The 24,075-nt window shown below is 48.2% G+C and overlaps 1 protein-coding gene across 1 annotated transcript in view; it reads right to left on the reverse strand.

Moving 5' to 3' along the window:
• The window catches only part of NUTM1 (NUT midline carcinoma family member 1), a 370,663-nt gene extending 353,363 nt beyond the window's left edge, over positions 1–17,300 (reverse strand). The window contains exon 1 of the mRNA XM_086923611.1: positions 16,603–17,300. Within this exon, the coding sequence (XP_086779737.1) occupies positions 16,603–17,300 (698 nt within the window). The remainder of the gene's footprint in view (positions 1–16,602) is intronic.
• Positions 17,301–24,075: the final 6,775 nt, after the last annotated feature.

The following is a 24,075-nucleotide window of genomic DNA, read 5'->3' on the forward strand; positions in this document are numbered from 1 at the left end:
CACCCTCTAAACAGCATGGCCTCTCGAGTCCTGCAAGACTTGAACAGCATGGCCTCTCGAGTCCTGCAAGACTTGGCCAGTGGCTTGGGCTGGTTGTGCACACTTCGCTGAAAATCCTGTGGACTCAAACTGTGCATGTTCATTGCAGAATTAAGTGATTTTCCCTACATCATTTAGCACGTTTTGAAATAGTTATTAAGGTATTGACAGCATACAGTTAATTGTTATAAAAACGTCTGCTTGCACATGGGCGGTTTTAATAATTCTAAGTGTTTTATGGTAAATTTTCACGCTATTACAGATTTAAGAATAATTTGATTAATTAGAAATGGTTGTGTTCTTTGCGCTTTAAGGTTTCTGACAAATGTCTATATCTCATTATGCTATTTACTCAAAAGAAACAAATGTAAATGTGAACTAGAAGAACTCTTCGGACCGTTTTAACGAAATAATATGATTCTTTACATTTTCTAAAGAAACTGACATTTATTTGATGCAAACCACTGCTGTGAAACATTCATGTTGCATTTTAGGTGACCCGTTCAGCCCTTGCGCAAGCTGTTGGGTTGCAAAGGATCTATTGTTCGCTTACCAAGAACTTACAGCGGACTTATAGCTTGCCCGTTGCTTGCCATTGTTTTGCCTTACTGTCCTCTCAATTTGCCTGCTTCTTATTAATGGCTTGCCTTGTTCATCTTGGGTTTATCTCTCCCATGGAGCGTATCCTCTTTAACTTGTATCCTTCCGCTGCTAAGTTTTATGGAATAACTTTTTTCTTTTTACGTAGGCCGTCCATGAGAGTACATATGTGTTCCAGCTGTATCCCTCATGTGCTTCTCCTGTGCTTCGCGTTGTTCTCTCTCGTCCGTGCGCTTCTTTTCTCTATCGCACTCCATGTTTCTCACTCTTGCTAGTATGCTCCTCTCCCCTGCACTTTGTGTTGCTCTCATCTGTGGCGTGAGTATTTCTCTCTTCGTCCAGGTGTGCCCTCTGCCTTGGGTGCGTCTCCACTCACCGGCTTGTTGCTTCCTTTCTCATGTGCTTTTTAGGTCTCGGCCTATTCCATTCAGTAGGAATGAATAGGACAAGTCTAATGCGGTGAAACCAAGAGTTAAACTAAGCTCTCCCAAAAAGAGGATTTGCACGAGTGCATGTGCTCTTGTGCACGAGCTTGCCCGAGCCTTCTGCCTGCCTCCTGCCTTGAAGGCAATCTGCTTCTCCGCCCCCCTGGTGTTTCTGGCAGCCAAACGCTCTTCAGAGGCTCTGCTCCCTGCCCCCGCCTGCACCACTCTCCATACTTCTTCTCCCACCTCCCACGGCCGTCCTTTCTGCCCGCCTCGCACACCACATCAAAGCGTCCAGATCGCAGCCTGTCCAGCCTGTGCCGTCTCTCCCTACCCCTTAACCCTTCACCCTGCCCCCACCACCTCTCGATATTGCTGCTTGTTTTAAACTTGTTTTGCTTCTGCTGCATCCATCGCCTCCACCTTCAGGCAAAAATACATTGTTCAGCAGCAATTTCAAACTTTGTAAAATGGTTTTAGAAATTGCACATAGTTACTCTTTGCATTTACACATAAACATAAAAGTCCATTTTCATGTAGCATTTAATGGTGTCTCTCTGGACCATAGTGCAGATAAAGGATGCCTGCATTTGTTAAGGATGTCCAAAGGCAATGACGGGGACCGAGTCAAATGAAAACAGTTGTCCAAAATTGTTATTGTCAAAACTGCGGATTGGTTTCATACAAGGCAACGCGCCTCGAAGACGTGACTTGCAGCCCTGGGCCCTGGTTTTTAGAAGCACAGCCCATGGTCTTACGGGAGTCATACTGGCAACCCGAGAAGCTGAAAAGATAGCACGGTAGTCCTGAGTGCTGCAGAGGTGCAGTTGGGTCGACTCCCTCAGAACCGAACTCCGCTTTCATCCTTCTAACATCACTGCAAAGGTCATACCAGCAGACGCGAATCGCGTGCATTATTCTAGCGCCAAGGGGGCGGTGAGCGCTATAACAATCGCCAGCGTTATCAGTTTTTAAACACTTTCATTATGTACTTGCATCATGTGTTTTTGAACTACAATTCTTCACCAAGGAGATGGTGCACCAATCCTGGAGACCTCTCTAGCCTGAGGGAAACGTTTACTTCTGTGGGGAGTTTATTCATGGGCTGTAGCTCCACAGAAAATAACCATTTACATGTGCCTGAGCAGGGAGGGGCGCGAATTCCAAGGAGGGGGCTAGTGTGATGATTTACTAAGCACAAAGAGGCGTTTGGTTGGCCGGTGGGTGAGATTTGTATTTGTAAATGGTAATTAACAAGCACTGAGCTGCATTTTTCCGTGTTGTAAAGCCATGTTTCTTCCTACCATGTTCTCGGAGTGTGTCCACAGTCCCTGAATCCCCACACAGACTTGCACGCAGAAGACAGCATTATACTGGCCTGGGTTCTCATCAAGTATTTTACCAGAAAAGTCCCAGCAATGGCTCAGTTTTTCACCCTACTCGTCTCCTCTGTGCACAACCCTCACTCACCCTCAAATACCCTCACTCACCCTCAAATACCCTCACTCACCCTCAAATACCCTCACTCACCCTCAAACACCCTCACTCACCCACACACCCTCACTCACCCTCACACATCCCACTCTCACACACCCTCACCCTCAAACAACCTCAACATCACACCCCCTCACCCTCACATACCCTCACCCTCACATACCCTCGCCCTCCCACACACCCCCTCACCCTTACCCTCACACACCCCCACCCTCACACACCCTCACTCACCCTCTTACCCTCACAGACACTCACCCCCTCAGCACCACCACATTATCACTCAGCATCACCACAGCACCACTCAGCACCACCACAGCACCACTCAGCAGCACCACCACAGCACCACTCAGCACCACCACAGCACCAACACAGCATCACTCAGCACCACCACGGCATCACTCAGCACCACCACGGCATCACTCAGCACCACCACGGCATCACTCAGCACCACCACGGCATCACTCAGCACCACCACAGCATCACTCAGCACCACCACAGCATCACTCAGCACCACAACAGCATCACTCAGCACCACCACAGCACCACTCAGCACCACCACAGCACCACCACAGCACCACTACCACCACCACAGCACCACTCAGCTCCACCATAGCATCACTCAGCAGCACCACTCAGCACCACCTCAGCACCACCACAGCATCACTCAGCACCATGACAGCATCACTCAGCACCACCACAGCATCACTCAGCACCACCACAGCACCACTCAGCACCACCACAGCACCACTCAGCACCACCACAGCACCACTCAGCACCACCACAGCACCACTCAGCACCACCACACCACCACTCAGCACCACCACACCACCACCACACCACCACTCACCACCACCACACCACCACTCACCACCACCACAGCACCACTCACCACCACCACAGCACCACTCACCACTACCACAGCATCACTCAGCAGCACCACTCAGCACCACCACAGCACCACTCAGCATAACCACAGCACCACTCAGCATAACCACAGCACCACTCAGCACCACCACAGCACCACTCAGCACCACCACAGCACCACTCAGCACCACCACAGCACCACCACAGCACCACTCAGCACCACCTCAGCACCACCACATCACCACCACATCACCACTTAGCACCACTCAGCACCACCACAGCATCACTCAGCAGCACCACCACAGCATCACTCAGTAGCACCACTCTTCACCACCACAGCACCACTCTTCACCACTCAGCAACACTAAGCACCACCACAGCACCACTCGGCACCACCACAACACCACTCACCACCACCACAGCACCACTCACCACCACCACAGCACCACTCACCACTACCACAGCATCACTCAGCAGCATCACTCAGCACCACTCAGCACCACCACAGCACCACTCAGCATAACCACAGCACCACTCAGCATAACCACAGCACCACTCAGCACCACCACAGCACCACTCAGCACCACCACAGCACCACCACAGCACCACCACAGCACCACCACAGCACCACTCAGCACCACCACATCACCACCACATCACCACTTAGCACCACTCAGCACCACCACAGCATCACTCAGCAGCACCACCACAGCATCACTCAGTAGCACCACTCTTCACCACCACAGCACCACTCTTCACCACTCAGCAACACTAAGCACCACCACAGCACCACTCGGCACCACCACAACACCACTCAGCATCACCACAGCATCACTCAGCAGCACCACCACAGCATCACTCAGCATCACCACAGCACCACTCAGCACCACCACAGCACCACTCAGCACCACCACAGCATCACTCAGCACCACCACAGCATCACTTAGCACTACCACAGCACCAATCGGCTCAACCACAGCACCACTCGGCTCAACCACAGCACCACTCGGCTCAACCACAGCACCACTCGGCTCAACCACAGCACCACTCGGCTCAACCACAGCACCACTCGGCTCAACCACAGCACCACTCGGCTCAACCACAGCACCACTCGGCTCAACCACAGCACCACTCGGCTCAACCACAGCACCACTCGGCTCAACCACAGCACCACTCGGCTCAACCAGAGCATCACTCGGCGCAACCAGAGCATCACTCGGCGCAACCAGAGCATCACTCAGCGCAACCAGAGCATCACTCAGCGCAACCAGAGCATCACTCAGCGCAACCAGAGCATCACTCAGCGCAACCACCGCATCGCTCAGCGCAACCAGAGCATCGCTCAGCGCAACCACAGCATCGCTCAGCGCAACCAGAGCATCGCTCAGCGCAACCACAGCATCGCTCAGCGCAACCACAGCATCGCTCAGCGCAACCACAGCATCACTCAGCGCAACCACAGCATCACTCAGCGCTACCACAGCATCACTCAGCGAAACCACAGCATCACTCAGCACAACCCATCATTACTGATTCAAATATGTTCTCTCAATGTTTCAAGCTTTATTACAAATGTCACAAAAAGATGTTAATATTTCACTTCTGTTCTTGGTTTTTCGTCACAATAAAATACACTGAACCTAATCTTCACAAAAGTTATTTACAAAAGTTTAGGCTATTGACTATAAATTAAAAACAATTTCATTTAAGTATTAATTATTTAAAAAAATGATAAGCCATTGTTATTTGTAATATCAATACATCTAAGTCACGTTAATACAAAACATGTTACATTACAAATGCTATAGGTGTCACATTTGGGAAAGTTATAACTATTGGCATTGTAAATGACAAAGCTATTAATTTAGCTATTTTCAAAAACAAAACAAATAAAAAAATTGTCGTTTACAAGACCAATAGCTCAAACTTTCCTAATGCGAGACCTATTGCATTGCAAATGCTTGTTTCTTTCTGAGTTTGAATTGTCGTTCTCTTCCTGGAAATAAGACGGAGATTTTTAATTTGCTACTTGATGAGGCACCTGATGCCTTATTTTTGACAGAAACTTGGCTTCAGGACAGTTCTGGTCCTGACATTGCAGCAGCTCTCCCGGGCTCATTTGCGATTGTCAGACAGGATAGACCATTGAAACTAGGTGGAGGTCTAGCTATTATTTTTAAGAAAAACTATAATTGTGAATTTAGCACACTTCCATGCTCTGGTTGTGAAGGTGCTATTTTTAAGCTTATACTTGCTCCCAACTACACCTTTTCAGGTGTCCTTGTCTATCGACCGCCTGGCGCAGTATCTAAGTGGCAAACCACCTTTTCAGACCTGCTCAGCTCTTTGGTAATGAAGGCGGCAAATTTCACAATCATTGGAGACTTAAATGTACACTTGGACAAAGAGGATTGTATAACTGCTATTGATCTTATTGCCGATTTAGCTTCCCTTAACCTAAATTTGAGAAATACCGGACCCACACATCGTGCTGGTCACCTATTGGATCCTGTCTTTTCCAATATTACAGACATGACTATGTTCCCCGCCCTACCTATTCCTTGGTCTGACCATTTTTTAATTAAATTCTCCATTCAAATAAATACGGGACAAAATGAAAATACTTTGAACACTAATCAATACATTAGGAAGTGGAAAAGTTAGATATTGATGCTCTAAATGCATTCCTTGAAGCACATACCCCATGCACGAAGACAGAGGTTAAAAATCTTTCCCCACTAGTACAGAAATGGCTCATGACAGCCATTGATACGGGCCTGCCCAAAACGAAATTAAGAGGTCACGTCCATCGCCCCCCTGCCCCCTGGTTCAGTGATATTTTGAAAAAAGAGAAAACCAAATGTAAAAGCGCTGAGCGCAACTGGAGAAAAACGTATTCCCTTGAAGCCAAACAAGAATATAAAACTAAACTGACATACTACCAGATGCTGTGCAGGAAAGCAAAAACAGAATATGTTTGTATGACGATTATGGATGCTCTTAACCAATCCAAAACATTGTTCAATATCGTTAAAGAACTCGCTGGGTCAAATACCGTTCAAACACCTCCTGATTTAAACAAAATGCAATGTGACCAATTAGCTTCCTTTTTTGTAAATAAAGTGGATAAAATTTACCAGGGTATTGAACGTACACAAAAGGACCAAAATCAGTCGAACACGACTATCCTTAGTAGCCCAACCGAGGCCTTATGCAATAATATTAATGTATCAGATTCACGCGTCACTGTTAACATGCACACTACACTAGAAAGCTGGCCTTTGCTGAGTGTTGATTCTGTCATCGACTTACTAAACACAATCAAATCTGGCTCACCAAAAGACCCTCTACCATGTTCTATTCTAAATCAATTAAATATGAACGCCATGACTACAATCACGGACCTTCTAAATGCTTCCCTTCAGGAAGAACATGTTCCAGCAGAATGGAAGCATGCAATGGTTAATCCATTGTTGAAGAAAGTTGGAGCTGACTCAAACATGCCCTCAAATTTTAGGCCAATTTCTCTTCTGCCTATTTTTTCAAAAATGTTAGATAAACATGTTCATCAGTCCCTCACTGAGTTTATAAGGACACACGATCTCTTGCCCCCGCAACAATCGGGTTTCCGCGTAGGCTTTTCAACTGAGACTACGTTGCTTGGAGTGACAGAGACAACTGAGACTACGTTGCTTGGAGTGACAAAGAACATCCGCGCCATGATGGATAGAGGAGAAACGGTTGCACTCGTACTATTAGACCTTAGTGCCGCGTTTGATACGGTGTCACACGCGGTACTTTTACGAACACTCTCCTCTATAGGTATTCATGGCGCTGCTATAAACTGGATTAAGTCCCTGCTAAGCAATCGTACGTTTCAAGTCTTCTCCCATTCTGCCTGCTCAGAGACTTTAACTCTTAAGCATGGAGTACCGCAAGGTTCAATTCTAAGCCCATTGCTTTTTAACTTATATATGAGTCCACTTGCCAGAATAGTAGAAGAGGCAGGTTTAAATATGTTTTCCTATGCTGACGATTCTCAGCTCCTTTTCTCTCTCTCGTCAGCAGAAAGCAATCATCCTTCCACGTTAAAACTAGGACTGGGTAAGATCGCGGGATGGATGCAAGCTAATTTTCTAAAATTAAACGGCGAGAAAACAGAGCTAATCGTTCTAGGAAAAAATAAAGAACTATGGGGACCCCAGCACTGGCCATCTGAAATGGACCCTCTTCCGATGCCAGTCCTACAGGCTCGAAATTTAGGTGTCATCATTGATGAATCTTTGAATATGCACCAGCAAGCCGTTAAGACTTCAGCCACCTGTTTTGCAGTCTTAAAATGGCTTAAAAAAATCTGTTGGATGCTACCTGATTGTACAAAAAAACCAGTTATTAATGCTTTGGTAACTTCAAGGCTTGATTATAGCAATGTGTTATATTTAGGGGCAAAGAAAACTACGATCTGAAGGATGCAAATGGTGCAAAATGCGGCGGCGAGACTCTTATTTAAAATTCCTATGTCTTGCTCTACTTCTAAATACATTCGTGACCTACATTGGCTGAAAGTCGAAAATAGTATTAAGTTTAAATCCGTGTGCTTTATGCATAAAATCTCAACTGGCACTGCCCCAAAATACTTGCAGAAACTTGTCCGTCCTTACCAACCATCTAGGACCCTTAGGTCAGCAACAGCCAATAACTTTGTGATCCCTAAAATTAAACTGTCACGGATGGGTGGGAAATCTTTTGTTTTCCTGGGTCCATCTCTCTGGAATGCGATGCCATATGCATTACGTACGGAGATGAGCCACGTGAAATTTAGAAAGGCCTTAAAAACCTGGCTATTTAACATCTAATATTGCTTGGCACTAGAACGCACTTCTGAATTATCAAGCGCCGGGAAACCCTTTGGTGGGTAGCTGATTTGCGCTATATAAATTAAATAAATAAATAAAATAAATAGCCCTTAGTATCTGGTGCAGGGGGGTGCCAAACCCCTCCTACTGGGTAAAGGATGCTCCCTTCCACTTCTCAATTACTGGTATGTGAGTACAAGTGGAAGTTCCTGAAAGAACAATGACTCTTCTGAGAGTCTACCTGGAATCAACTCTCCTGAGTTAGAATGCTGTTATGTAGTGGATACGGCCTACATTTGCTTGCTTTGCATTAAACTATCATATTTTTTGTACTCTATTATAGTTTATTCAGTTTTTATAATGTGAAGCAGTCCAAATAAAGATCACCAGAGAACAGTACAAGGAGGGGCGTTCGTAAAAGACTACTGTAAGAAGACAATTAGCAGTGATACCTAAATCATTAGAACCAATTCGTAATTTCAGACACTTTACAAATCGGGATGGTTTTACAATAGCAAACAATGTTTCAACAGGTAGTACTATAGTAAGTTGCGCAAAGCAAAGTCAATTAAATTATATGAAAAGGCGAAAAAACACCAAGGAGTGACTATTGCGATCTGCATTCAATAGTAAACATAAGAATTCATTCAGACAGCAATATTACAATTATTCATAAGTAAGTATATTCAAAATAAAAGTCCACACATAGCGCTCGTGAAAAGGTGAACAGCGCATTTGATGCACGTGACAAAGTGAAGGCAACAGCGAGAGGGTGTTACTTAAAATGATACATAGCATGAATACTGGGGGAAGTAACTTTACAGGAGCGTGTTAAGTGCCAGGGGTGTAGGTCCACTGAATTCTATTGACTGCGTTTCAACCGGTTTTACATCAGGTCATCATCAGGACAAGATTGCACAAATCACTTGAAATTGCTGTGCGTAGTCTGTACGCATGTGTGTATTCGGGTCCGGGGAGTAACCTGGGACCTCACCATGAGGTTAGAGGTCGGTACTAAGACTGAAGTACCAGGGGTAGGCCAACCAATTTTGCTCACGAGCGCTGCACTGATATTAAGGAATTTAATTAATATATTATTGTTATTGATTCAGCTTAATGTCATCAATAAATGTGTTCTTTTCATATATTCCTTGTTTTAATAATGCTGATCCTGCCTTTACATCAACATGAGTGGTGTATCCCTTTAATTTGCCTTTAACTTGCTTGTTTTCTGCCTGTGTTCTGTATTCTACGTTCTGTATTCTTTCTCTTGGTGCGTTGCCGTCGGGTCCATTCTAGCTTGGAGATCGGACCGGACAGCATCATACCAGGAGTACCTCTTAACTTTGTCGTTTTTTTCCTTTGGAGTTATATTTATTAATAAACTCATGATTCAAACGTCAATTGTATTTTTAATGTTGTGAACCTATACAACATTATTTTGCCTACGCTTGGTTTGGGAAATTGAACTTTGGAAAACCCACCGGAGAAAACAATCGATGTCTTTCAATTATAAATGTAGTTTTTTGGTAAATGAATTAGAGTATTTAGGACACTCTAACACAAAAAAGGGTATTAAGCCAAAGAAAAATCTAATTGATTCTTTTACTAATGCTCCAGCACCTGTAGCTAAAGATTCCCTTAAGTCTTTTTTAGGACTTAGTGAGTACTATGAACTTTTTGTGCATGGATATGCATTCCGTGTTGTGCCTCTTAGATGTTTGACTCGCAAGAATGAAAAGTTTGATTAGAGAGCGGAACATGAAGATGCTTTTAATAACATCAAAGACATGATCAAAAAGCCTTACAACCGTTTACATGTGGGTTAAAATGTACAGTTACTGTGGATGCTAGTTCAATAGGGATTGGAGGTGTACTTACTCAAACTCATAAAGGAAAAGAAAATACCATTGCATTTATTGGCATTGGCTTGCACTTGGGCTGTTGAAAAATGCAAAAGCTATTTGTGGGGTAATTACTTTGATTTATTAACTGACCACAAACCCCTAATATATTTGATGAGCGGAAACGGTACTGGTTTGGCATCATCTACATTAGTAAGGCTCATATCAAGGTTGCAGGAATACAATTTTGATATCAAACACATATCCGATGGAGCTAACTTTAGAGCAGATTGCTTATCTCGCTTACCTGTAAAAAACACTCTGATGCATTAGAATATGATGATGATGAATGTGTTGTTGTTTCTGCCATTGATGCTTCTGAATATTCTATGGGAGTAAATCCTGAAGAAGATTGGATTGAAGGATATAAAACTGATGATGTACTTAAAAAAAAGTCATCAAATATGTTACAAACGGTTGGCCACCATTAAGAAATTTAGAGTAATGTTTGGTTCCTTTTCAACAAGTTTCTTCTGAATAGAGTGTGGAAAACAATATAATCACTAGAAATTGGATTTTTGTTCCACCATTGAAGCTTATTGATAACTTAGTGAAAAGGCGCATATTGGTCATCCAGGTACGTCAGGAACTAAAAAATGACTTCGAACATTTTATTGGTGGCCAAGCATGGATTCAATTGTGGAACAATTCGTTAATAAGTGTCCTGAATGTTTATTATCGGATAAGCATTGGAAAAACAGTAAAACTTCTACCCCCACTAATATTTTATCAGAACAACCTTGGGAAAAATTAGCAATAGATTTTTCTGGACCATATAACATTTTGAGTAGTGAGATGAGATATCTTATTGTGCTAACAGATTATTATTCCAAATGGATTGTTTATGATGTTGTTTCTATTCCCACAACTGATGTTGTCATTGATTTTTTGGAGAAAAAAATTCTGTCTTGAAGGTTTTCCAAAAATACTAGCCTCTGATAATGGCACACATTTTTTTTAAATGGTGGATTTTCTAAAGAAATATGATATTAAGCATGAGAAAACACCACTGTATTTTCTGGCTGCAAATGGGTTAGTGGAGAGATCAAATAAATGTTTCAAGGAAGGTATTCAAACAGCTTTATCTTCTGGTTTAGATGTTAGAAAATACATAAAAGAGAAGGTTTGGAGTTATCTCAAAACTCCACATTCTATTACTGGTTTCTCACCTTTTTTCTTATAGAAAGGGAGAGATGCTAAAACAGTGTTAAATCCTGTTTTTGATAACAAGTTAGATTCTTTGTCCAAGATTGTTGAAAAGAATTCTCACATTTCAGTGGATGATTGTGTACGTGAAAATTTTGAAAAAGTATACAAACTTTGCAATAAAATATCCATTGAGGAAAAGAAAGAATATGTTACTGGAGATTGGGTCATCGTTAAAAAAAACAGTAAAGGGGAATTTAAATATACTCCTCCTCAACAAGTTGTAAGAGTCACACACTCTTCAGTAATGTTAAAGAACCGTGGCTTAAGTCAACAAAAGTGCTGTTATTAAGATTGAACCTTTTCAGAAAGATATTATTGTTTAAAAAATGTTGAGCAGTTCATTCTGGTGCTTTGATAAATATGTATCTGATCAAACTCAATGTGATTCAAATACTTTATCTTCTTTGCAACCTAAAAATTCTAATTGTAATGAACTAATTGGTTCAAATGATTTTTCGTCCTTGCAACGTAACATTACTAATTGTAATCAACAAAATGTTTGCAATAATAGCACTACTGATTGCAATGATGTCCAAACCAGCAGGTTATCAATTCCAGATACTAGTTGTTACTAGAAAAAGAAATGTTGTAATTCCATCCAGATTTAATGATTATTATTTATATTGATTTTCTTGTTTTATTTTGTTTAGCGAATGGGGATGTTGTATCCCTTTAATTTGCCTGCAACTTGCTTGCTTTCTGCCTGTGTTCTGTATTATACGTTCTGTATTCTTTCTCTTGGTGTGTTGCTGTCAGGTCCATTCTAGCTTGGAGATCGGACCAGACCGCATCATACCAGGAGTACCTCTTGACTTTGTGGGTTTTTTCTTTTGGAGTTATATTTATTAATAAACTCCTGACTCAAACTTCAATTGCATTTTTTAATGTAGTGAACCTATACAACAATGAGACACTAATTTAGCACTAACTATACAATACAAAGTCAAAAATATGTATTTTTAGAACCCCTATCCCCACTCAATCATACCTGCTCAGACATACCTAACATACCATCCTTACATACCACATCGACATCTCAGCACAACCACACATAAAAAGTACAATAAAACAGAGGGGGAGGTGTGTGTCTTTCAGCCGTTGAGATGTTGTGGGCCGAGAGCACTTGAAAAGCGGTCTGCAGCTCCATATGCACAGCACTTCAGGAGCAGAGAGGCAGCTGCAGGTGCCATCTGCTCTTGCTGACGCCTTCCAGGAAAGACAGCATCAGCAAGCTACATACAAAGGCAGGGCTCGAGTCGGGGTACCACGCGGGTGGACGGCGTCCCCCCACTTATTTTACCGGGGGGACGCCGTCCCCCCTGCCAAACAGCTGGACTTCACTCTTTGGCCTCTCTGGGACAAGGAGCTCGGCACCTTTCATGACGTCACTTACTGTTGTGACGTCACTTCCGGTGACAGTGTCCCCCCACTTCTCTTTTAGGTCTCGCCAATGCGCTTGCGCATTGCTCCGGTCAGATTATAGTAAGCGGAAAAGAAAAGTCTACCAAAACGGCTGCGGATCGCATACAGTTCATGTGATCTATGCGCGTGCACAGAGCCAGCCACATAACACACCACCATTTGTCTGTGCCTCGGCATCAGACTTCGAAGGCTGCCGTTCCCTCGCCCCTCCCCCCGCGTGCACATTGCGCACCACCATTTGTCTGTGCCTCAGCATCAGACTTCAAAGGCTGCCGTTCCCCCGCCCCGCATCAGACTTCAAAGGAATGCGCGCCCGCTCCCCCGCCACAGCAATGCCGAGAGCTTGTTTCTGGACGAAAGTGAAAGCCTACCGTGCTTGTTTACAGTAGCCTTGCTCCTCAAATGCTGTTGCTGTCTTGCCATCTCTCTAGGGACACTCAGCTTGAAAACACTAGACTTGCTAGCTGCAATGCTACATCTGCTATGCTTTGCCACTAGACACGTTGATCCCTCGCAGACTGTGCTGACTCTGCCCCTCCTGATTCTGAAACTGACCAACGCAGTCACCAAGCAGTCTCTTCTCTCAGTCTTATGATGTCTGCCCTGCCACCATTTACTTCGGACCCTCACCCTCACACCTCTTCACCCTCACCCACCCACCCTCACACACCTTCACTCACCGTCACCCACCCTCACTCACCCTCACAACCCTCTCACCCTCACCCCTGTCGCCCTCACACTTCATCACTCACCCTCACACAACCTCACACCCCTCACCACCCCTCACCCTCACAACCCTCTAACCCTCACAACTCTCTCACCCTCACTCACCCTCACCCCCTCACACTACATCACTCAGGAACACCACCACATCACTCAGGTACACGCCAACATCACTCAGGGGCACCACCACATCACTCAGGGGCACCACCACATCACTCTGGGGCACCACCACATCACTCAGGGACACCACCACATCACTCAGGGAGACACCACCACATCCCTCGGGGACACCACCACATCCCTCGGGGACACCACCACATCACTCAGGGACACCACCACATCACTCGGGGACACCACCACATCACTCGGGGACACCACCACATCACTCGGGGACACCACCAGATCACTCTAATACACCACCACCTCCATATCAATCGGGGACACCACCACATCACTCGGGGACACCACCACATCACTCGGAGACACCACCACATCACTCAGGGAGACACCACCACATCACTCAGGGAGACACCACCACATCACTCAGGGAGACACCACCACATCACTCAGGGAGACACCACCACATCACTCGGGGGCACCACCACATCACTCGGGGGCACCACCACATCACTCGGGGGCACCACCACATCACTCGGGGGCACCACCACATCACTCGGGGGCACCACCACATCACTCGGGGGCACCACCACATCACTCGGGGGCACCACCTCATCATATGGGGGCACCACCTCATCATATGGGGGCACCACCACATCACTCTGGGGCACCACCACATCACTCTGGGGCACCACCACATCACTCGGGGACACCACCACATCACTCGGAGACACCACCACATCACTCAGGGAGAGACCACCACATCACTCGGGGGCACCACCACATCACTCGGGGGCACCACCACATCACTCGGGGGCACCACCACATCACTCGGGGCACCACCACATCACTCGGGGGCACCACCTCATCATATGGGGGCACCACCTCATCATATGGGGGCACCACCTCATCACTCTGGGGCACCACCACATCACTCTGGGGCACCACCACATCACTCGGGGACGCCACCACATCACTCGGGGACGCCACCACATCACTCGGGGATGCCACCACATCACTCGGGGACACCACCACATCACTCGGGGACACCACCACATCACTCGGGGACACCACCACATCACTCGGGGGCACCACCACATCACTCGGGGGCACCACCACATCACTCGGGGGCACCACCACATCACGCGGGGACACCACCACATCACGCGGGGACACCACCACATCACTCGGGGACACCACCACATCACGCGGGGACACCACCACATCACGCGGGGACACCACCACATCACGCGGGGACACCACCACATCACTCGGGGACACCACCACATCACTCGGGGACACCACCACATCACTCGGGGACACCACCACATCACTCGGGGACACCACCACATCACTCAGCCCAACCATATCATCACTCAGCACCACAACAGCACTGTCCTTGCTTGCTACCAACAAGCATTGCCTTAGCCAATAGGACTCGCATTAGGAAAGGGTAAGCTATTGGCTTTGTGAATAACAATGCTATTAATTTATATATTTTCAAAGCCAACACATATTTAAAAAAATGTGTAATTTACAATACCAATAACTCACACTTTCCTAATGCGAGACCATCACTCTGGGGCACCACCACATCACTCGGGGACACCACCACATCACTCGGGGACACCACCACATCACCCGGGGACACCACCACATCACTCAGTGACACCACCACATCACTCAGTGACACCACCACATCACTCAGGGACACCACCACATCACTCAGGGAGACACCACCACATCACTCGGGGGCACCACCACATCACTCGGGGGCACCACCACATCACTCGGGGGCACCACCACATCACTCGGGGGCCCCACCACATCACTCGGGGGCACCACCACATCACTCGGGGGCACCACCTCATCATATGGGGGCACCACCTCATCATATGGGGGCACCACCTCATCACTCTGGGGCACCACCACATCACTCTGGGGCACCACCACATCACTCGGGGACACCACCACATCACTCGGAGACACCACAACATCACTCAGGGAGACACCACCACATCACTCGGGGGCACCACCACATCACTCGGGGGCACCACCACATCACTCGGGGGCACCACCACATCACTCGGGGCACCACCACATCACTCGGGGGCACCACCTCATCATATGGGGGCACCACCTCATCATATGGGGGCACCACCTCATCACTCTGGGGCACCACCACATCACTCTGGGGCACCACCACATCACTCGGGGACACCACCACATCACTCGGGGACGCCACCACATCACTCGGGGACGCCACCACATCACTCGGGGACACCACCACATCACTCGGGGACACCACCACATCACGCGGGGACACCACCACATCACGCGGGGACACCACCACATCACGCGGGGACACCACCACATCACGCGGGGACACCACCACATCACGCGGGGACACCACCACATCACGCGGGGACACCACCACATCACTCGGGGACACCACCACATCACTCTAATACACCACCACATCACTCAGCCCAACCATATCATCACTCAGCACCACAACAGCACTGTCCTTGCTTGCTACCAACAAGCATTGCCATAGCCAATAGGACTCGCATTAGGAAAGGGTAAGCTATTGGCTTTGTGAATAACAATGCTATTAATTTATATATTTTCAAAGCCAACACATATTTAAAAAAATGTGTAATTTACAATACCAATAACTCACACTTTCCTAATGCGAGACCTATTGCATTGCAAATGCTTGTTTAGGACTTGTGCCCTGTACAAAGGGTTTGGTAGTATTTAAAATGAAAAAAAAAGTTGACCAGTGCTACTTCGTTATTTACAAATTCACCATGATACACTACATTTGCTGCCCAATCCCTCTGCCCAGCCCCACTACGCCCCCGAGAAACTGACTAGCCGGGGGGGTTACAGGGCTTGAAACCCTGCCCCCTACCTGCCATGCCGGCTGCCCCCTCCGTCACTCACATTAGAAAGCAGGCTAGCGCCTCCGTGTCCGGGTTGGTCGGGAAGTGTCTGCGTACCAGAACCTTGTACTGCTGCCACCGTCGGAAATTCTCGTAGACCCCCTTGGATGAGCAGGACATGTCTCCCAGGGGCCTGGCGGTGGCGCTGCTGCACGCCCCTGGGGGCAGAGGGCCCGGGGCCACGCACTGCGGCATCAGTGGTGTAGGGCTCAGGCCACCCACAGTCTTCCATGCCAGGTGGCCTGGAGAAGCCATGTGCCCTTGGCCGGGCCTCTTCGTGGTGGCGGAGTCCTCCCCCTCGGCAAAGACGGGCAGCACGCTGGAGCCGGGCAGCAGCATCGGCTTGTTGTGGGGCAGTATCTGGGACAGGTCAGCGGATTGTAGTGCTGGGCTGAAGCTGACGCCTGCCATGGGCAGAATCACCTTGACGGCGGTCTGGGTGACGATGAAAGTCTGGTTCTTCTGCTCGTGGCGCTCGGGCGGCCCCGGGGCCCCTGCGGGAGAGACACTTTTGACCTTCATGATGACCTTGGCAGAATCTCCGGTGAACACCAGGGTGCTAGGGACAGGGGCCACCAACAGGGGGCTGCTCAGCTGGAAGGGCAGGGCACGGTCTTTGGGCTCCTCGGAGCCGGCTCTAGAGAGGGGCAAGGCCGGGGTACCTGGCGAGCTGGAGACCTCTGGCGGCTGAGAAGCCATGATGGAGAGGCAGGACAGCCTAGACGTCTGCGGGCGGAGGGGCCAGTACTGTCAAACGTGATGAGTGAATATCACGGTCTGGATCCCGGAGACTGTCAAACCCTCCGCCTGCTACAACCAGACTGAGTGTCGATGAGTCAGCAGTCACTGTGTGTCGTGTTTCACTAAGTGTCTATGTGTGGTGCATGTCTGCCTGCATATCTTCGCGTATGTTTTGTCAGCTTGTGCTTCGTTGTATGTAACTATTTATTTGTCCATCTGGCGATGTCGATGTGTGTTTATGCATCTTTCTGACTGTGCATCTGCGCCTGTCACTATGACTGTTGTGGTCACTTAAAGTATATTATGCAAGCCTAAATCTGCCTCTGTTTACATGCTTAAACCTTTGCTTATGGGTGGGTATCGTTCTGCCTGCGGGTACTCTTCGCATACGTAGCTGTGTGCATGGGTCTGCCCAGGATCAAAAGCTCATATATCTGTCTTTTTCTGGCTAGAGTGGCTGGGGTGGGGAGTTTAGGAGGGTGGGGGTAGAACGAGTAAGGAACTCCAATCAACTATCTGCTGCTACAGGGCCTGCTTGTGTTCGTGTGAGGCCCTATTGGTGTAGTGGCCTGCCTGCGGGAGAGCGGGTCTGTTTACAGGCCCGACATGGAATGCAGGTCTGCGGGAGAGGCCACCAGTGCGCCACCTGTCGGGGATGGGCTGGCATATGAGGGAGTTTGAGTAGTAGGGTAGACAACCGCCCGTATATTACACGGACAATCCGTAATTTCGGCCGTCTGTCCGTTGTCCGTGAAGGGTTTCTGTAACGGACGCCATTCGTCCGTAATTTTAGCAGCTGTTGGGTGACAGCCAATCATATGCCTTTCTAATGCCAACCGTTTGCTGTGGAGAACAAATAAAGCGAGCTAGGATTGGCCTGAAAGCCATCAGCCAATCCTAGAGCTCGCTGGTTACACTGCAGGCGTGCTTCTCATTGGCCCGTCTCTTTGGCCCTGGCCAATGAGATCAGCTTTAGGGTACCCAGCCACGGTACTTCTGGACGTGCCTACCATGTTTTGGGCCTTTACCTTTTTCGGGACCAGGACTCGACCCCTGACCTGTAGGCTCCTGTGTGAGTGCCACTAGTCACTTTCTCCTAGCGCCTTGTTATGCCAGAGTTTGACTGGCAGGGCATACACTACACCGATAAACCCCTCTTTTCCGAAGATGCACATGCGGAATAACTGAGTTATATATTTAACGACCTTAGAGTTTTCCTTTTGTTAATGTTAGAGGCTTCAGTCCTAGAACAAGCATTTGCAATGCAATCGGTCTCGCCTTTGGGACCTTATAAGAATTTACCTATGCTGGATATTACCTCACATTACTGTGTATTCTCTGTTGTGTGCAGTGACCACTGCACTGATAAGAGGTCTTAGCCCTCTACGGGAGTTCACATTACAGCATCTCACTGTCAGTCTGTTGTTCCTTTGGGAAACTTGCAGATAACTCAAGCAAGACCCGCAGATTGTAGACTGACTAATGAGTGAACTGCAGCATCTAGGCTGATTGCAGTAGGGACATGGCCGCTTCTTGGTTTTACAGAGCCTTTATGCTGCCACTCTGCAACAAGAGCTGCAGTTTTTAAGCCCCCTCCCCCTGCAGCAGGAGATGCATCCATTATACTGTATGCAGCCGTTACGTGAAGAAAGAACTACAGCGTCTATCCTAAGTGCTGTGTGACCTGCTGCCACTGACTGTTCTAGACTTGTTCTAGGACAAGCTCTAGAGCGGCTGTTACAGGACACTCATATTCGAGCCCAGCTAGAGCAGATCTTTAATGTTTCGCATTCACTACAGATGCTGAATTTCCCGAAGCTGAGCATGCATGCGCGAGCCTGCTGCAGAACGCCTCTGGACACAATACCTGGAGGTGCGCAGCTGCCTTCAGGTTCTCGACTAACTGCATTAATACTGTGGTTGTGGATGCCGACTCTGTAATCATTTTTCAGCAGGGGGCGCAAGTGCTGGAATTCAATGTAGGTAGGTCTGCCCCTGACTGTTAAAGGCCTTTGCGGCTAGCTGTCTCTGCACTTCACGCCATCTGAAAGGGGATATCAGCTTTGCAAAAATGCAATTTCTGCCTCACATACCATCCCACTCCACTTACCACCCACACCACCTTTCAGGATAGGCAGTGGCCACTCTTTCACGTCCGTTACACTGTCGCAGCCGTGACAGGAACGGAGTATGTGGGCACTCAATATTGCTATATGAATTATTTTCACAAATGCTTAAATCTGCTGCAACGTCTTATGGGATGACATATGCCCTATACAGCATTTTGGGTTTGTGTTTTATGCCTACCGCGATCCGCGCACAAAGTGTTTTACCCTGCCTCCCCAGTGTACACAATGCGTTGTAACAGAAAAGGCAATATATTAACTGCACCACGCAATGTGGGCTTGGATGATGTATTTGTCTAGTAAAGTCCTGTCCTCCATGCAGTTCCACGAGGTACACTGCGGTTTTCCTCTACACGCCATGCTTGTGATAGGTTGCAGTTAATGTGACGCAGCTACAGAGTCCTTGAGTACTAGACCAGTGAGTAACGGGTACTGCACTGCCCTCCTGCAGCGTGTTGTAGTTACTCTGCACACCCTTCCCAGCTGCAGGTCGCTCAGCTCACAGACTCTGTGAGACCCACGCACAGCAGCTCTATGCGCTTCACACCTTGTGCACTTGGCCTGACAGACCACTGAGTTTTACATGATTTTATGTGCTTCTTTGTTGGAGGTTTAGACTCCTTCCCATTTTTTTGCACACTGTACTCCAATGGCAGCCAGTGCATATGGCGATGCAGTGCTCAAGAGCACATCTTGGCCACACACAAGTTAGGTGCCGCAAGAGCCCGTGTTCAAGTATCTTTGCCTTCATGTCTTTCCTATTGTTTCCAAATGAAGAGAACGCACATTTTATAAAATTATTTCGACGACGTTTCACAGCAGCAATTATTCCGTTCCTAGACGTACCAAATGGGACGGTTTAAGGTGAATGAGGCTCACGAAGAGGATGTCATTTGCCCAGGATCACACCAGCTTCCACTTAGGGAATGCAAGAACATAGCGCAGTTCTTCAGAATTCGGAGGTGACGAGGCACGTACTAGGACACATCTCCATGTCACGTGCACATTAACTTTCATTCTGCAAAAAAAAACTAAAAACGCAGATGGCTTTATGAGTGCATGATGCAGGCCGTTCCCTTCACTTGACACCTTAATGGGAGGAAGTGTGCCGTAGTTTGCTGTCCCTTCACGCCCCTAATGTGTTCCCCGGTCTTCGGAATACTTCTCACATCTTTGTGTCAGATGTTTAAGCCTCTATGTATTTTCACGGCAGCTTTACAGCTATCATAATGCAATATAAAACACATTTGCGGGTTTAGATGACTGCCTGTGGGAGCGTTTTCCTTTTTATCACATCTTGTGTCTTTGTGCAAGGGAGAGCTCTGAAAATCTGTCGCAGCACTGAGCTAGGAGTATTATTTTGCCACGTCGTGGTCGCAGGTAACCTGTATTCTTATAAGCTAAAATGCACACCCAGGACGCTTACACGGGCGCAGGCACGTACGATAACTCTACTCGCCTCCTAACATGCATTTATGAGCCTGACAGTGCCTGTATATTATTTTACAGTGCAAACTTGGCCCAAGGTATCACAGCATGCTTGTTGTCCTCACTAATTTTAGGAGTGTATAGGCAACAAGTAATTGCGTTTCAAAGAAGCAGCTGCGGACGTTCCGGTGGCTTTAGAAGAGAAAGCGGGCACTGCATGCTAAATGTAAGCAGAGTACGTCATGCCTGCAGTAAGAGTAGCTCAATAAAGACAAGCAAACAAATCCCCCCGGCCCTCACTTACCACATGTCGTCTACCTCCAGCCCCCAAGCCCGTTGGTACCATGCTGCAGTAAATGGGCCACAGAAAACCTGGAGCACGCACACCGCAAGTCGGCCTGGAGCGCGCCTCGGAATAGAAGCGGGAGGACAGGAGCGTGACGCCGTGAGCGTGCACGTTTTCATTCCCGCGCGTTCACAGACCGGTGTCTGCCCGTGCACCGGTCTGTGGCCACTTGGGGGGCCTTCACAACGACAAGGCTCGCCAGCGGCAGCGCGCTTCGCGCTGCAACGCAGGCGAGCCCTAAAAAGGAGCACCAACTGAAAAACAGACAAGTTGCCACCCATCTTCCGGAACTTTGAAAATGGCTAAGGCATTGGGGTCACACTGGGAAAGTCGTCCTCCCTTCAAAATGATTACTGTTTTGCCAAGTTTGGAACACGTAACACCTTGAGGCTGCGCAGCACACCAAAAATGTACAAATAAAAGAAATACCGTACACCCCTCCAACTCGGAAGGATGAAAGGCCAAGTCCAGGACATCAACCTCTGATCGTCAGTTGAGATGCAAATGTCTGCAGCAGATGCGTTTACTCACTGAGTTCTCACCTACAAATGCGTGACTTTAAATTACAAAAAAGCAGTTCCCAGAAATTCATTTCCGCCTAAAAAGCAAAAATCCAAAGACTGTTGGACTGAAAATTGCATTGTTAACAAAGCCAATAGCGCTGTCTAAACAATAACGCCCCTAAGGCAAGACCTATTGGCTATGCCAATGCTTGTTGAAGTAGCACCTCGGGGAGAGATAAAAGGCCGGCCCTGAAAGAATGGCTCCCTCTGCACTACAAAGGAGACCCCATCACCCCACGTCCCATCTAATCAAGTGAGTGTGCTCAGGAAGGAAGAGTCACACAGATCCCTGCTTAAATGCGAGTATTCCATTTGTAGAGACAGCCCTGTTCCAGTCCTCTCACACCTAAACATCTGGTGCATCTCAAAAGTGCAGCAATGCCGGCAGTACCCTTTGCCAGTCTGGGAGGTTGTGACCCAGTTTCCATCTGGGCAATCCAAAAGAGATCTCACTAATCTCACTCAATCATCTGCCATTCATCTCCATGATTTAGTCATAACCTCAGCACTGACATACCACACCCACGGGATGTCGGCGCGAGGACATGGGTATAGCTTTTCTTTTGAATTTTACAGAGTGTGGCCAGTAGGCTACGTACTTGTTAACTGGAGCAGGGAAAAAGGTCTTGCCTGGTGTTATTGATTTAAAAATGTCCACCATACCCAAGTGTTTGAAAGCTGTTGCATGGACATAGTGCCAATATCGGCCCACTCACCAGCCCGCTCCCCATAACATGCATGTCGCAGAAACAACCAGACAAGACAACTTTTTTGTTGGGAGAAAAGTAGCTGCAGGTTTATTAGCATATACACATGCCAACATGGTGGGTTATCTTACAGGCGATCCAAAAGGCAAGCCGCCCCTCGCGACCCACCACCTGATGGGCCAATTTGCAACATGGCCTTAGCCAATCGTTGCTTAGCGGTAATGGGAGGAGATAGCCCCTCCCAATTCCGGTGAACGATTGGTCCACCCTCTTGCTCACGCCCCCCCCCCTACGAGGGGCGGAGCGTTCAAGCAACCCCCGGTTGTACAGGTTTCCAACCGCCCGTAGGATAGCGGGGCACCGTCGTACCCCCAGGGTCCACCGCACAGACTTCCTGGGGATAATAGGCCTCAGCATCCTTTGTGCTCCTGAAGAGGGTACTCCCGGGTACCTTTCCGCCTCTGGATCGCCCTGTAACTCCGCCTGCAACACAAATAAGAAAAGATTAGAAACATTTCCCCCCCACCACCCTGAAAGCGCCGGGTATGCGGAAGGGAGGGAAACGGCGTCAGGGTGAGGGGACAGTGGACAAAGAGGCCGCTCGGTGGGCGGGGAGGAATATATATACTCTCCCCCGCCCACCCCCAGAAGGAAGTGACGCGCGGGAGGACCCTCCAGGGTCCCAAAGAGCTAAAGAGCTGGGCTGCCCCGTGTGCCATCCTGTGGCACTACGGTGGCCGCCCTCTTATTAGTGTCCCCTGCGGGGACATGTCGGTCGGCCTGCATAGTGCCAATATCTGCCCACTCACCAGCCCGCTCCCCGTAACATGCATGTCGCAGAAATAACCAGACAAGACAACTTTTTTGTTGGGAGAAAAGTAGCTGCAGGTTTATTAGCATATACACATGCCAACATGGTGGGTTATCTTACAGGCGATCCAAAAGGCAAGCCGCTCCTCGCGACCTACCACCTGATGGGCCAATTTGCAACATGGCCTTAGCCAATCGTTGCTTAGCGGTAATGGGAGGAGATAGCCCCTCCCAATTCCGGTGAACGATTGGTCCACCCTCTTGCTCACGCCCCCCCCCCCCTACGAGGGGCGGAGCGTTCAAGCAATCCCCGGTTGTGCAGGTTTCCAACCGCCTGTAGCCCCAGGGTCGTACCCCCAGGGTCCACCGCACAGACTTCCTGGGGATAATAGGCCTCAGCATCCTTTGTGCTCCTGAAGAGGGTACTCCCGGGTACCTTTCCGCCTCTGGATCGCCCTGTAACTCCGCCACAGCCCTGGGTGTGGCAACCGTCGCAGCCAGGGCCCCCCACCAAGGCCGGCATTCCTCCTAGCTGTTCCTTACTTGCTATAACTAGGGTCTCTTCCTATTCGGAAAAAACAGGTCCATGCCAACGTGGACCGCTGACCCAAGGTCCAGCAACACCAAGGGAGTTTGGCTTGTGGCACACATGCAAAAAGGCAAAAACTCTGCTCCAAATATTTACTCATGGCGCAGGACACCGCCTGCAAGCCAACTGCCGCACTGTCCCAGACATGGCATCATGCCACGGGA

The sequence above is a fragment of the Lissotriton vulgaris genome, chromosome 5 (genome assembly GCF_964263255.1).
Source record: "Lissotriton vulgaris chromosome 5, aLisVul1.2, whole genome shotgun sequence".
Lineage (NCBI taxonomy): Eukaryota > Metazoa > Chordata > Amphibia > Caudata > Salamandridae > Lissotriton > Lissotriton vulgaris.